The sequence below is a fragment of the Strigops habroptila genome, chromosome 3 (genome assembly GCF_004027225.2).
Source record: "Strigops habroptila isolate Jane chromosome 3, bStrHab1.2.pri, whole genome shotgun sequence".
Lineage (NCBI taxonomy): Eukaryota > Metazoa > Chordata > Aves > Psittaciformes > Psittacidae > Strigops > Strigops habroptila.
The window spans coordinates 79,360,307-79,373,361 of record NC_044279.2 but is presented as its reverse complement, the minus strand read 5'-3'; the positions used below and the strand labels follow the sequence as shown (position 1 = coordinate 79,373,361).

At 49.0% G+C, this 13,055-nt stretch overlaps 1 protein-coding gene across 3 annotated transcripts; it reads left to right on the top strand.

Annotated features, from left to right (window-relative positions):
• The first annotated feature begins 3,150 nt into the window (after positions 1 to 3,150).
• Positions 3,151 to 12,752, top strand: ARHGDIB (Rho GDP dissociation inhibitor beta). Of its 3 annotated transcripts, none has more exons than XM_030481030.1 (6): positions 3,151 to 3,529; positions 6,955 to 7,143; positions 7,715 to 7,798; positions 9,193 to 9,269; positions 10,986 to 11,049; positions 11,954 to 12,752. In XM_030481030.1, exons 2-6 carry the CDS (start codon positions 6,966 to 6,968, stop codon positions 12,151 to 12,153), a joined length of 603 nt encoding a protein of 200 aa, XP_030336890.1. In that variant the 5' UTR covers positions 3,151 to 3,529; positions 6,955 to 6,965; the 3' UTR covers positions 12,154 to 12,752. The 3 variants fall into 3 exon arrangements, with proteins under 3 accessions (XP_030336890.1, XP_030336892.1, XP_030336891.1); XM_030481032.1 differs by lacking the exon at positions 3,151 to 3,529 and adding an exon at positions 3,580 to 3,733; XM_030481031.1 differs by lacking the exon at positions 3,151 to 3,529 and adding an exon at positions 6,659 to 6,845.
• Positions 12,753 to 13,055: the final 303 nt, after the last annotated feature.

Sequence of the window (13,055 nt, the reverse complement as noted above, 5' to 3'; positions counted from 1 at the left end):
CTTTCCCCATATTCACCACCTCGTGACTGTCTCAGGCCTGGATTTCCTCCTCCCATCTCTGGAGGAGAACGGATCTCTGCAGGTAGTGAGGGACACCATCTAGGGACACCCACCTGGGGGACACTCACGGCTGAAACTGGTGCTTACCTTGCAGCAGCTGTTGACATGAATTTGCTGCACCATGAGGTTTTCTTCCCAGCATATCGCTAGTCTTCCTGGAGACTGAAAAAAGCTTGAGGGACAGTGACAGGATTCAGCAACGTTACCTAAGTGTTACACTGTGTACTGAGTTCAGTGCAAATGCAAATGGGAAGCTCCAAACCACTTTACAAGAGCAGTACTAAAAATATTACACTATTGGGCCTCTTACAGTTAAAAAAATGGATTCCCTGCCTGGACTGAAATCTCTTTTTATTTTTCCCCTTGGAACTTCCAGCCTGGGAAATTTCATCTCCAAATTAGACAATTTTGGAAATTAAGAGTAGTTGAAAGTAAAAGATGCTAACGGGTGAGGATTTCCTGAATTAGTCACTCCTAAAGGCCATAAAATAGCTCCTTTCCTGAAATGCAACCACCTCTTCTGCAGAAGATGGAGGTGACATTTAGCAGCATGCAGCAGCAATGTACCACCAGTCTAAAAAATTCACATCCAGAAATGCTGGACAGCTTATGGCAGCAAACTCAAACAGAGAAAAAAAAATTAAGAAATTATATGTCTAATTTTTTTAATCTTACAATTTTAAAGAAATCTCAAGATTTGTTGGATCTAATAAGGTATATGACAGAGACTGTTGAGTATAAAGGCTGTGTAGCTGAACGATACGCATTTAAAAATTTGCATTAGCTTTTGGCTATTTGCTTGAAACAAGTTTAGACACTTGTAGTTGATGACACGTATTAATGTGGTCAACTAACTGTACAACCAACTGCAATCAGTTAGGTCAAAGTAAATAAGACCTAAGCATAATATTTTAAGTAGAAAATATTATTTTCCAACTAAGAACACGTTTGAAATATTACTGTTTCTTTTGCAATAAAGCAGGTACGCTCTAGCTGTTGTCCTTGCCTCCTTCTGCCATGGACAGAATTGGCTGGGGTTGGACAATGTTTGCCAAGAGATGATCTTCATTGCATGGCATCATTTTGTCAGAGATTAAATACTCAGTGGTAGGGATTTGCTTTCAGTAATATTCTGCTCCAGCATGGTTCAAAACCTGCCTTTCTTCCAGCAGATCAATGACGTGGTTCCCCAGCAGGATGTTGGATACGCTGACACTAAGGATGATTCCTGGCCTTCTAAGCTCCCATCTGCTCGGCATGGTGTATAACCAACGTCTGCAGCTCCTTCTTACCCCTCTTACCAATAGGAAGATGAAGCACCGAGCAATGACATGATTTGTCCATGATTACATGCTGGCTAATATCTAATCTAGGAGTAAAATCTGTTTCTCCTGTGTGCTAAGCAGACGTGCCAATATAGGCTGAGTGTACGTACCCTCTGGTGGCACATAGCTATACATCCATATACCTTAATGCATATTTGTGGATATACTGGTCTTGATTTATGCTCACACACATTTAGAAACAGTATGTAAGTAGCTACACACAGGAACAGGCAGTCTGGTACTTATCTCCAACTAAAAAAGAAAAAAAGAGACAAAGCTAAACCCAACCACCCCCCAGCAAAAATTATTGTAATAATGTTGGAGTTATGATCGCCTTGCTCTCTCTGTACACAGCCGCTAAAACCAAGGGAATTTCAAGCCAAGCCATGAGCGAGCCATAACTTCAACCCACACACCCTCCTAAAGGGTATACCCTAAAGGGTATAATACAAATTGGGAAATCTACTGAAATCAGAGAGTTAGTACAGACAGCACAGGAAACAAGACAAGAAGTTGATGTACAAGACACAGAGACTGCTCAACACCACCATTTCCTCAAAGCTCCCCATAGTTCACACATCCAACTCTTCACACCTTTCCCAGGCCAGAACTATTCACATGAACATTTTGAACCACCATAATGTGGCATTGCCATGGAGTGAATTCGCTCTGTTCTTTCCCCATCCCTATCCCACACAGCCCCTTCCCTTGTGTTGACACAAGGGTTTAGCCGCATTTGGCCACTGTGAACAAGGACCAGGAAACCTGTCTGGGTTTGAAATTATATACTTATGTATTTGCTTACATATTCGTGTCAGGTACATTTTAAACTCAGCTCAGTGCTGTGTTCAGCTCAGCTCTCTTGTCCTGGCCCATGGGTAGGGTTAACGTAGGAGTGAAACAGAGCACCAGAGAATAAAATAATTTCTCATGGCGGTGAAGCTAATTCATGAAAGCTCAAAATGTTTCTGAGGCTATAGCCCCTGCTAAATGGAAATTAATTGCCAGACACACATATGCTCTGTTTGTCCCTTGAAACGCATGAGGTCAGAATCAAAGTGCCACCCATAGCCTAAATGAAAGCAATGGTAGGCTGAGAAAATCAGTTCCTCTCCTCTGAGATCTCCTGCTCCTTTACGAGAGCCTCTTACTCAGTTTTTTGCAACCTTTAAAAATTTGCGTATGATACATGTTTTCTAATAGACATGTGGATCCAGGGCAGTGAATTTAAGCTCACTGATAAAAGATTTGCTTTGCTTATTTTGCTTCTGGAAATGCATTAAGAGCAGTCTGTCAGTCACTGCAGATCCAGATTTGCTGTTTGCAAACCAATGATCTAATTTGTTATGCTCTGAGGATTGTGTGTGTGAAGGATTTATGTGACTGAAGAACTAAGCGGGCACTCCTAATATTTCTCAAGGAAGTGGTGTAAAATCTTTCTGATCATTTCTGATCTGGGAAACAAGAGCCTGTTCTTCCTGAGGTAGCTGCTCTTTGAAACCGCTTGTGTGAAAATAGTTGGGAGTTGGGAACAATTAGCTGATTATGTGCAGCAGGTAGCATGTGTTAACCAGGAAAAATGAGTTTCATCAGTAATGAACCCCATTTGCACCCCTCCGTACCCTCCCATGCACGCGGGAATACACTCAACGTGATTCTCCGCTTATTTTAATCGGTGCAAACCGGTATAAATCAGGGCCAGCTTTTGAAATCGACCGTAATTACACCAGGAAAATAAACAAAATAAAAGCTAGGACTGCAAAACAAAGACCCCCCTCCGTTCCCAAGCACACGGATCCGCGCACGGGGAGCATTCCCGCGCCCCCAGCCGGGCTCAGCTCCGCAGACAAAGCCCCGCGCACCTCTGCGCAAAAAGAGCGCAGCGGGCGCGCAGACAAAGCGGGGCCGGCAGCCGGTGAGCGCTGCAGCATGCGGGGCTGCGCAGGGCTTCTTCTGCGAGTGGGCTCTGGCAGCGGCTGCGGCTGCCTTTTTCTTCTTCCCTTTTTTCCCCCCCTCCTTCGTGTGAGCGTTATTTTTTTTTTTTTTTTTTCTCTCCTCTTCACCAACTTCCTTCCTGCTCCAACTGCCAAAGCTCAAAGCTGAGCGCTGAGAGGAAGACCCCGGTCGCAGGCGCCGCTGAGCCGGTGAGTACGAGCCCCGGCGGGGGGAGTCTGGGGGGAGCCGGGCAGGGGGACAGGAGCGGGCTCACCCCAGGCTCCATGTCCCCGGGCGCCGCGCAACTTTGTGCCTTTGTTCCCGACTGCTGGCTCCGTTGCCCAGCCTTGCCCGAGGAGACGGGCAGGGCCCCGGCTGCATCATCCGAGGAGGAAGTCGGGCTCCATGCTGTGGTGGGCTGGAGGGGCAGGGGAAGGGGAGGCAGCCCCCGGGGTGGTAGGAGGGCTCCCGTGGGGTGTCGGCGGGTGTACTCCAGCGGGGTGGTACCGGGCGGTCCCCGAGCTCCTTTTCTGCTCTCGCACCCCCGGGGGTGGGATGGGGAGCCACGGCCGGGGGCGCTGGAGGGGTCAGTGTGTTTTGCTCCTGTTGCGGAAAATTACTTCCTCCCTGCTAAACCCACTTCCTGGAGATAAGCGCTCGATCAGGGAGTGTTTTGGGGGAGTGATGCACAGAGGGAGGGCAAATAAAATGCTGCCCCTGTGACACCGCTCTTTGTGCCCATGGAGGCGTGTGGGGGCTGAGGAGGTGCCCACCATTTGTCCCATTTGCTGCAGCCCTACTCCTGCTGCAGGTGTGAAGGCAACCACCACAGGCAGAGCCCAGCCGGGAGACACTCACACTGCTCAGCAGGGCATGATTCCTCCTTCATCTCCTGCAGCCATCTCTGTCTCTGGCAGGGATCTCTAACGCTGCCCTTGTCCCTCTCCCCACTACTTTGTGGGTGCTGCCAGGCCTCAGAGGTGCAGGTGATGCACGACTGCGGGTTGTGTATGCAGGAACGCGAGTAAAATGTAGCGGTGCAAGGCACAAATCGCCCAAATTTCTCCTTGCAAGGAGCATTTATAGGATTAATTTTCTCATTTTTACTGAGGTTTGTGGCCTGAAGGGGGTCTCCATCTTAGCCCAGCCCTTGGCTTGGGCAGTGGCACAGGAGCCCAGAAACCCTGATAACTGGGTACCACATTCACAATGGGGAAGCGCTGGTGGCTGAGCGCAGTAGCATGTCTCAGCTTGCAGATCTGGAGTGAGTAGAGGCAGGGGCAGTTGAGGTATGAGCTTTCCTCTTGGTCACCTCCTGCCTGGGAATTTGGCAGGAAGGCAGGGTCAGGTCCACAGCCTGGGGAGAAATGCCAGAATGGGGTCTGATCAGTGCCATACTGAGATGTGTGTGAGCCAGGGGTTGTTCAGCTCAGACAGCCTGGCTGGTCCTGTTTCCTGCAGGCTCTTGCTGTTGGCACAGCAGGTTGTCTGTCCGCCTTTCTGGGAGGTTTTCAGAGCCTAAAAGCATCCCCCCTCAAGTAAGCCACCCCCAGGGGCTGGCAGGGAATGTCTTTGTGGCGTATGTGATGCCAAGGGAAGGTCGTGGTTGTAGTGGTGGCGCATGCATCCTGGTATCATGAGAGAACTCAGGAGAGAGAAAATTACTCAGGTCTCCAGCTGGAGACCAAGTGAAAGGTAAGACTTGGCAGTGGCTGCTGCAGCTCATCACATCCTCTTCCTGTGCTGCGTGTGGGATGGCACTGAGAGGATCGCAAGGCTTTGTAAGGTGACTATGCTGGGGCTGCAGAGCAGTGGGGTATGAGCAATCGTTGCTGTCATGAGGGAGCTTCTGGTTTCCCTCCTCATGAGGACAAGCTCAAGGGCCTTCCCTATGGTGTGTAGGTCTTTCATGCTTCTCAGGCTAGGCATGAACTCAGCCGTGGTTATTCAGCTGCTGGCTGTGTTTTCTTCCCTGTTCATGTGAGCTGGGATTCCCATTTATTTCCCAGCTGCCCACTCTGCACTAATTCCTGACTCACCACAAAATTGCCAAGTAGTCTTGCAATGGCCATTAGCATGCTCGACTGTGACACTGCTCTTCTTATTCCTCTGCTGCTTGGTCCTTCTCTGTCCTGTTGTAACATGTCAATATATCCCTCTCTGTTTTGTGGGGTTTTTGGTTTGGTTTGGTTTTTTCATTATTTTTTCCCCACTGGAATTGCACTGGGAAGTCTGGATATTACTCATTGCTGCCTGATTCCACTTGCTGATTCACCCTGAACTGTTGCGTATATAGCTTTTTTGCATTTCCTTTCTAGTTTAATGAATGAAAGAACTATCCCACTAGCTCCCACTTTAACTTATGGGAGCAGGGGTGAATGTTAAGGCCAGCTGCAGAGAAGGATAAAGGGCTTGCTGGGGAAACTGCAAATAATCAGGCGAAAGAGGAATTTTTTAGTTGGGACAGTCTCGAAAAAGGGGTTTATACAAGGGTAAGTGGAAGTGAACTGAATGAGTTGTGTAGCTTGACCAAATCCTTTTGCTGCCAAACAGCAAGGAATGGCTTGGCCATTTGCGACAACTGCCTCCGCACCAGAGCACTGCTCTGTTTTTTGCCTTTCTCTGGAGAATGGGAAAGTGGCTGGGACCATGCGGCTGGCCCCGCAAAGCAGGCAGCTGACTAAAGGGAGACGTGGCGCAGCACTGCTCAGCTCTCCTGCCTGTCTCCTGTTCCACCATCCCATGCCCTGGCTGGCCATCAATTGATCTCTCCCCGCTCTGGCTCCCATTTGGGATGCCACCCAAGCAGCTTTGCTGCATGCCGGCATTCAGCGGTGCATGTCCTGGCTGTTCTGGCTGCGGGCTTCAGCCATCCTGCCTCTCCTTTTGGAGAAGCCCCGCTGATGCAGCACAGGTACACATGGCTGCTCTGCAGCTGGGCTGGATGCAGTCACCGTCATGCTTCCTTCCTCAGCGGGAAGACGACCAGATTGGTGCCTGAAGTGAGCTGTTCCTGGAGCAAGCACTGGGAATGCCAGCAGATAGGACTGTAGTGGGTGCGTTCATTGAGGGCTCCTTGCTAATATAAGGGAGTTGCTGCCAGGTATTTGATCTTTCTATGAAATGTGGCTTTTAACCTATTATGAAAGGGTGAATGAAACCTCTGGCCTTGGCTTTATTCATGTCTCTCTGTGCCCCAGTGTGTGGCAGTGGCTCTTTGTGTGAGATAGCTGGCGAGCACTGAAGCCTTGCACGGTGGCTTGTAATTGCAGGGCTGCTGGCCACAACTGTGCTGCAGAGTGGCTGTAAATCACTCTGCTTTCAGCCTCCACTCCCGCACCTCCTCCCCAGGAGGGAAGAATGGTGTAGGTCTGTAGGTCTGCGTGTGCGCGTGGTGCCTGCAGGGAGAGGAGCGGGGGCAGAGGGGGATTGTGTTCGAGCCAGAATATCAGCTCGGCAGTGCCGGGATTGCAGCTGATCACCATCGCCATTCGCCTGTAACGATCCCGCTGCGTTCAGCACTGGGTGTGTGCCTGCCTATCCAGGGACTGAGCCAGGCTGTGCCCAGAGCAATTGCCCCTGGGGATTGCCTTCCAAAACAATCTCATTGACTGCCCCCTCCTCTGTTACCCAGACCAAGTGAACATGACTGAGAAGACCCAAGAACCTCATGTGGAGGAGGATGATGATGAGCTGGATGGGAAACTCAACTACAAACCTCCTCCCCAGAAGACACTGCAAGAGCTGCAAGAGTTGGACAAGGACGATGAAAGCCTCGCTAAGTACAAGAAGTCCCTGCTGGGAGATGGACCTGTGGTAGTAGGTAGGCTCTGGCATGCTGATGGGAAGGGGCTGGAGAGATGCATCACAACAGTGTGCTGTGGGGATGGGGCAAAGTGGCCTCAAAGAAGAGGGAGCTTTTTGACCAGGCACATGCGCTGCTTCTGTTGGAGGACTGGGGATGGACAGGTGGAAAGATGCGTGTAAAAGAAGCAGGGAAGATGCTCTGACCATTAGGTGTAAGGTTACTAGGGAGTGCTGACGTCGGAAAGGGACTTGTGGTGGGAGGTCTGTGGGCCTTGGAGGACTCTTGAGGGGTTAGAAACCCCTGAGGGGACCAGCCTATGCTGAAAGAGGGACTTGCTGCTCAGAATGATCTTATGGGGGGATTGCGTTTGGAGTGGAAAAACCTCCTCTAGGTATTGGGATGGAGGCTGGCGGGATCCGTGTTGACAGACTGGGATAGATGCATGGTGCTATTGTACTAACAGTCTGTTGTTACTAGGTGTTTTGTGAAATGCAGTTTCTGTGTTTCTTCAGTGTTGTTCCCCTACCCCCCCATGCCCATTTAATATTGCAAGCTGGCAGCTTCCCCCTGACTTTCCTACCTGCAGACCCAACAGCTCCCAATGTGGTGGTCACCCGACTCACCCTGGTATGTGACTCTGCTCCAGGACCGATCACCATGGACCTTACAGGTAGGCATAGACTCTGACCTTGTGCACAAAGGGGAACAAGCAAAGGCCCTGGAATGCTTCACATTGGAAGGGAGTTTGTCCTTGGGATGCTACAGTGGGTTTTAGAGGAACTCTGAGAGCATCTTAGCCTTGTTTCTTATTTTAATGTATACACATATGAAAAAGAAAAGGAGATGTACAGAGAAAATTGCTGAGGGTCTTTTTCTCTGTCTAGACTGATCTAGGAGCTCCTGGGTTTTTCCTACATTCTCTTCTTACTTCCGTTCAATGAGACCTCACGAGTACATGGGATGTACATGCATTCGGGTAACAGGCTGTTTTGAAACTTCAGAATCAAGCAATGCTGCAGTTCCGGCTCCTGGGGACATGGGGAGAGAACCAAGCTTCACCTTATATGGGCTTTTCTGCAGAGAGAGGAAGCTGGGCCCGGAGGAGCAGAGAGGCTTCCTGTTCAACCAAAAGCACTCAGAGCTCTGCAGAGTCCAGACAGCCTCACAAGCTGGGCAGCAGCTGTAAAACACTCTCCACTCACCCAAGCCAGGGCTGGGCATGGACGAAGCATGCACTTGCTCCTGCAGATTCCCAACAATGGGTCTGTGCATAAACATCTTCATGTATATGTGCCCAGACCTGTGTTTGTTTAGGCGTTATCTTCATAGATGTGGACACAGACACATAGAATAGAATGATCGAGAGTTTCACTTCCAGAGACAGCCCTGACCTCAAGTACAAAGCTAAGGCAGGTGTAACCTCTATATCCCACTGATTAGAGGGACTGGGTTTGAGAGGCTTATGCTGGGTTTCAGGTGAACATTAAATAAAAATTCCAACATTTCATTCAGAATCCATTTTCTAGCTTGTTAATTCATTGGAATTAAATTAACATATGCAGATTTTCCAGTTTCTTTTTCCAGTTCACCAAAATCCTTTTTCCCAAGTGTTTCTATGTAACTGGCATTTGGTTAACAAATGAGCCTTTGACCCCCATGAGTGTATGATTCCCTTTTGATAGAAATAGGACATGCTACTCTGAAGTTCAGCTGAGGTCCAAGATGGTCCTTGTTGATAGTCATGTCTTGGAATTATATGTACATAGTTTTTGCAGGTAGCACTTTTCCTTTTCATGATTCTTCAGGTTTCATTGCATAAGGCTGTGCCAGAGATTGCTACCTTGTGCATATTCATAGAATCAATACATATGTACACCCAGGCGTTTCTGTGTATGTGCTCTCATAGGGCAATTGCTTACACAGACCTCCATGTACTCATTTTGCAAGTGTGCTGTGCTTTGGAGGGATGCTTGCCTTCAACACCAGTCCCAGCCCCATCTTCCCTGTGTGTGGTCTCTTCTCACTGTGACATGTCTAGGTAACAGCTTGATTCTCTTTTTACAGGTGATCTTGAAACACTCAAGAAAGAGACCTTTGTATTAAAGGAAGGAGTGGAATACAGAGTTAAGATCCACTTCAGAGTGAGTTGTTTTCCTTTTTTCCTTCCTGTTTCTTCTCATAACTTGCTGGGTCTGGTCAGTGGCAGTCTATATCAGATAAGTAGAGCCAGGCAGCATGCCTGCCCAAAATCTGGGCCCTTTTTAAGCTTCCCTAGCTTCAGGTGTCATTCTACCCAACAAGGGATCGGGTATTTCCAGTGAATTGCTGGTGCTTGGTCACTCCTTGGAAGAAGTTGCTTTCTGTCCACTCACAGTGGTGAACAACAGGTGGTTTGGAAGCCAGATGGGTAGTTTTGGCTGAGTTTGGCTTTGCTTTTTAGCCACCAGAAAACCTTTTTTTCACACAAAGTGGAAATGGACAAGGAGGAGAAGAGAAGACATAATTGTTTTCCATGAAGTACTGGTGTTGCTGGGCATCATGTATAGAATTCTAGAATCATAGAATGGTTGGGGTTGGAAGGGACCTTAAAGATCATTTAGTTCCAACCCCCTGCCATGGGCAGGGACACCTTCCACTAGACCAGGTTGCTCCAAGCCCCATCCAACCTGGCCTTGAACACTGCCAGGAATGGGGCAGCCACAGCTTCTCTGGGCAACCTCTGCCAGGGCCTCATCACTTTTATAGTAAAGAATTTCTTCCTTATATCTCATCTAAACCTACCCTCTTTAAGATGAAAGCCATTTCCCCTCATCCTGTCACTACATGCCCTTGTAGAAAGTCCCTCTCCAGATTTCTTGTACCCCTCCTTTAGGTACCAGAAGGCTGAATAATTAAAAAAGATTTAATACTGTAGCATTTGGCTGAAGATACCTGAGTTCTTCTGGGTCATGATATATCCAAATGGGCTCATTTCTCCCTCTCTCCCATTAACCAGTGTGTCAGCCATTTCTTCTGCTTCCAGCTGAAAATGAATCTTGGCCACACTCCAGTGTGGCATCCCGTGCTGAAGTGATCATCTCCAACAAATGTTTGCTGCAGACAAAGCTGGGCTTGGCAAAGAAGGCAAAAAGGGAAGGAAGATAGCTCTCCTGCAGTGGACAAGGGAAAGTGTTAATGTGGTTCATTCTGTAGGAAAGATTTCCCTTCTTCTCTGAGGCTTGCTTTCTCAGAGATGAATTTGTCTCCAGAGACACCTCCAGCTCTCCTTTGTGCTATGAAATATTTCCATCTGAAGCCTGTATCTGAAGCCTGTTGACAGGAGATGCCTGGAGCTAGGCAAGTTATTCTAACTCCCTCCTTCAGTCATAAGGCTGGTAAGAGCTGGCACCATGTGAATTATCCCCTGGAAGTAAAAGGATCTGCCCATATTGTTTCCAGGTTGAGTAGTGCTGTGGGGAGGCGATTTATGCTGGAGGTGGACAGCAAGGGATACATTCAAGCTATCCATAGGAGGTCTGAGGAAAAACTATGAACAATGGAAATTGTTAACTAGGAATTCTCTGCTTCACTCTCCTTTGTCCTCATCAGCCCATCTTGTGAAGCTGACTGATGTGCTTCAGTCAGCTTCAAAGTCAGGGGAAGGATGGAGAAGTGCAGGAAATGCACAAAAGATGCTGTAGATCTCCAGGTGCCTATGGAGAAGTCATGTTAGGACTCCTCACAATGTGCCTTATGCTGAGCCTTTGAGAGCAGCGGTGTAGGGAGCCAAGATGGGTATGTCTCTAAGGAAAGAGAAAACCAGCAGCTATAGAACCAAACCCCCTCCCTTGACACTTCCTTCTGGTCTCTTCTTGCAGGTAAACAGGGACATTGTGTCAGGACTGAAATACGTGCAGCACACCTACCGGACAGGGGTGAAGGGTGAGTAAGAGCTCTTTGCCTTGCACATCAGTGCGTCTACCTCTGTGTTCCCTCTGCTTAAAGAAGTGTGCCAGCAGCTCTGGGTGAGGACAGAGCCTCTCCTGGTCCCAAGGCTCACCCTGTGCCACCATGTAGGAGGCAAGGCTTCTCAGCAGAGTGCATTAACCTGCACCCTGAATCACCCAGGCCAACTGCTTCCTGTTCCTGGGTGAACTCAGTATGAGCCAGCTCTGGTATCTATATGCTACACCACTGTCTGCAGCAGCAGTCCTCAGAGACACTGCTTAGACAGTGCTTGCCACAGATTTCCTCTCCATACAGAGCTCTTCACCTCTCCCTGTAGAGTGGCTCAGCCTGTGTGGAGCTTGTCACCCCCTGAAAGCACTTCCAGATGCACTTGGTAAAATTCAGAGCTGCTCTATGAAACTTCATGCTGTGTGCAGAGCTCTATGTTTGCCCCAGATAGCACTCCTCTTTGTGCAGTGCTGCCCTCCCTAGATGAGGCAGAGGAGAGCCCCATTTTTCACACACACATCCCCAAGTGCATTTCTGCATGCAAACACCTCTAAGGCTCCAGCACATATAAGTGGTGTCTTCTCACAAGAAAAGAGAGTAACAGGGGATCAAGAGAGATCTTGAGTCATACACTGGGTGTACCTACTCCCTTCCAGCAGAACATACATATGAGAGCGTACTGACTGAGTTGCTTGTCCATCTGCCCATCCGTTTATCTTTCCAGCTGTCCTTATGCTTTACTAACTTTTTCCACTGATTCTGTTCCACTTGCTGACATGGACTGTCCCTTTCTCTCCCCACTATCTCCTTTCTGTCTGTGATTTGTGTCCATGCTCCTTGATCATTCTCCATCTGTGGGATTCATCCCTTGTGGATTATTTTCTCTTAGTGGACAAAGCCACATTCATGGTTGGCAGCTACGGGCCACGGCCAGAGGAGTATGAGTTCCTGACGCCTATTGAGGAGGCTCCTAAGGGTATGCTGGCTCGAGGCACCTATCACAACAAGTCCTTCTTCACGGATGATGACAAGCACGACCATCTCACCTGGGAGTGGAACCTGTCCATCAAGAAGGAATGGACAGAATGAGTTCACTCAGTTTGCCTTCCCCCTTCCCATCCCCTTGCCTCCTGCACCAGTCTCCAGGTGGGCCATGCCCACCACGCTGCTCCTTCCTGCCACCGTGGCCAGCCACAACCCTGGCAGCCCTTCCCATGGGTGCTGGGGCTGTGTGCCAGCCTCAGTCGATGCACAGGCCTGCAAGCAGCCTTTGCTGCTGCTTCTGATACACTGAAAATAGCCCTCCCGTTCTCACCACCGCCCCATCATGATATCTAATGGGTTAAATTGGGAAGCGTCTCCCTCCCTTTCTCCCAGTACTTCCTCCTGTTTCCTCCATCTCTCCTGTACCAACTCTGGTCCCGGAAGTGCCTTTTCTAGGAAACAAGATCACCTGGCAGGGCGGACTGGTCCCTGGAAAATCCCTATCCGAGTTATATACTTGCCATGTGTTCTGACTCACCGTAAATGGTTACTTACCTCCCATGATGGTCTCCTGGTCTGTATCTGGTGCCCTACCCCATTAAAATCAATTCTTGTGCAGGCAAAACCAGTCAGGGGGAATGCAGCTAGATGCTGTAACAAGACTTCAGTGTCCCAAGAATAAAACCAGTTTCTTTCTTCTTTTCTGTATGAGTGTCACGTTCTTTTCTAGAGTGTGTTTTTCAGTGGTGCATACATGGAGAATGCATTATAGGAAGGCTAAAGAGCATGTTTCAGCAGGGAAATAGCCTTCCTCCTTCAAAACGTTCCAGTGACTGCTCTGTTCGCCAAGCACAGGGGAACATTAGCCTCTGTGCCCCAGCACTTGGAGAAGTGCAGTGACTCCTTCTGTGCGGAGAGATGTTCTTACCCAGCTGGGGCACCTGGTCATGCAGGTGCAGGGTAGCTAAGGTGTCCAGTGCTGTTGGTGAGGATGCACTGGTGGCAGT

Bases quoted from the DNA above. Each gene is read 5' to 3' on its own strand.
- ARHGDIB (XM_030481030.1), top strand. From the start codon at position 6,966: ATGACTGAGAAGACCCAAGAACCTCATGTGGAGGAGGATGATGATGAG. The intron at 7,144-7,714 runs GTAGGCTCTGGC...TCCTACCTGCAG, and splicing joins AGATGGACCTGTGGTAGTAG to ACCCAACAGCTCCCAATGTG. The intron at 9,270-10,985 runs GTGAGTTGTTTT...CTCTTCTTGCAG, and splicing joins GAGTTAAGATCCACTTCAGA to GTAAACAGGGACATTGTGTC.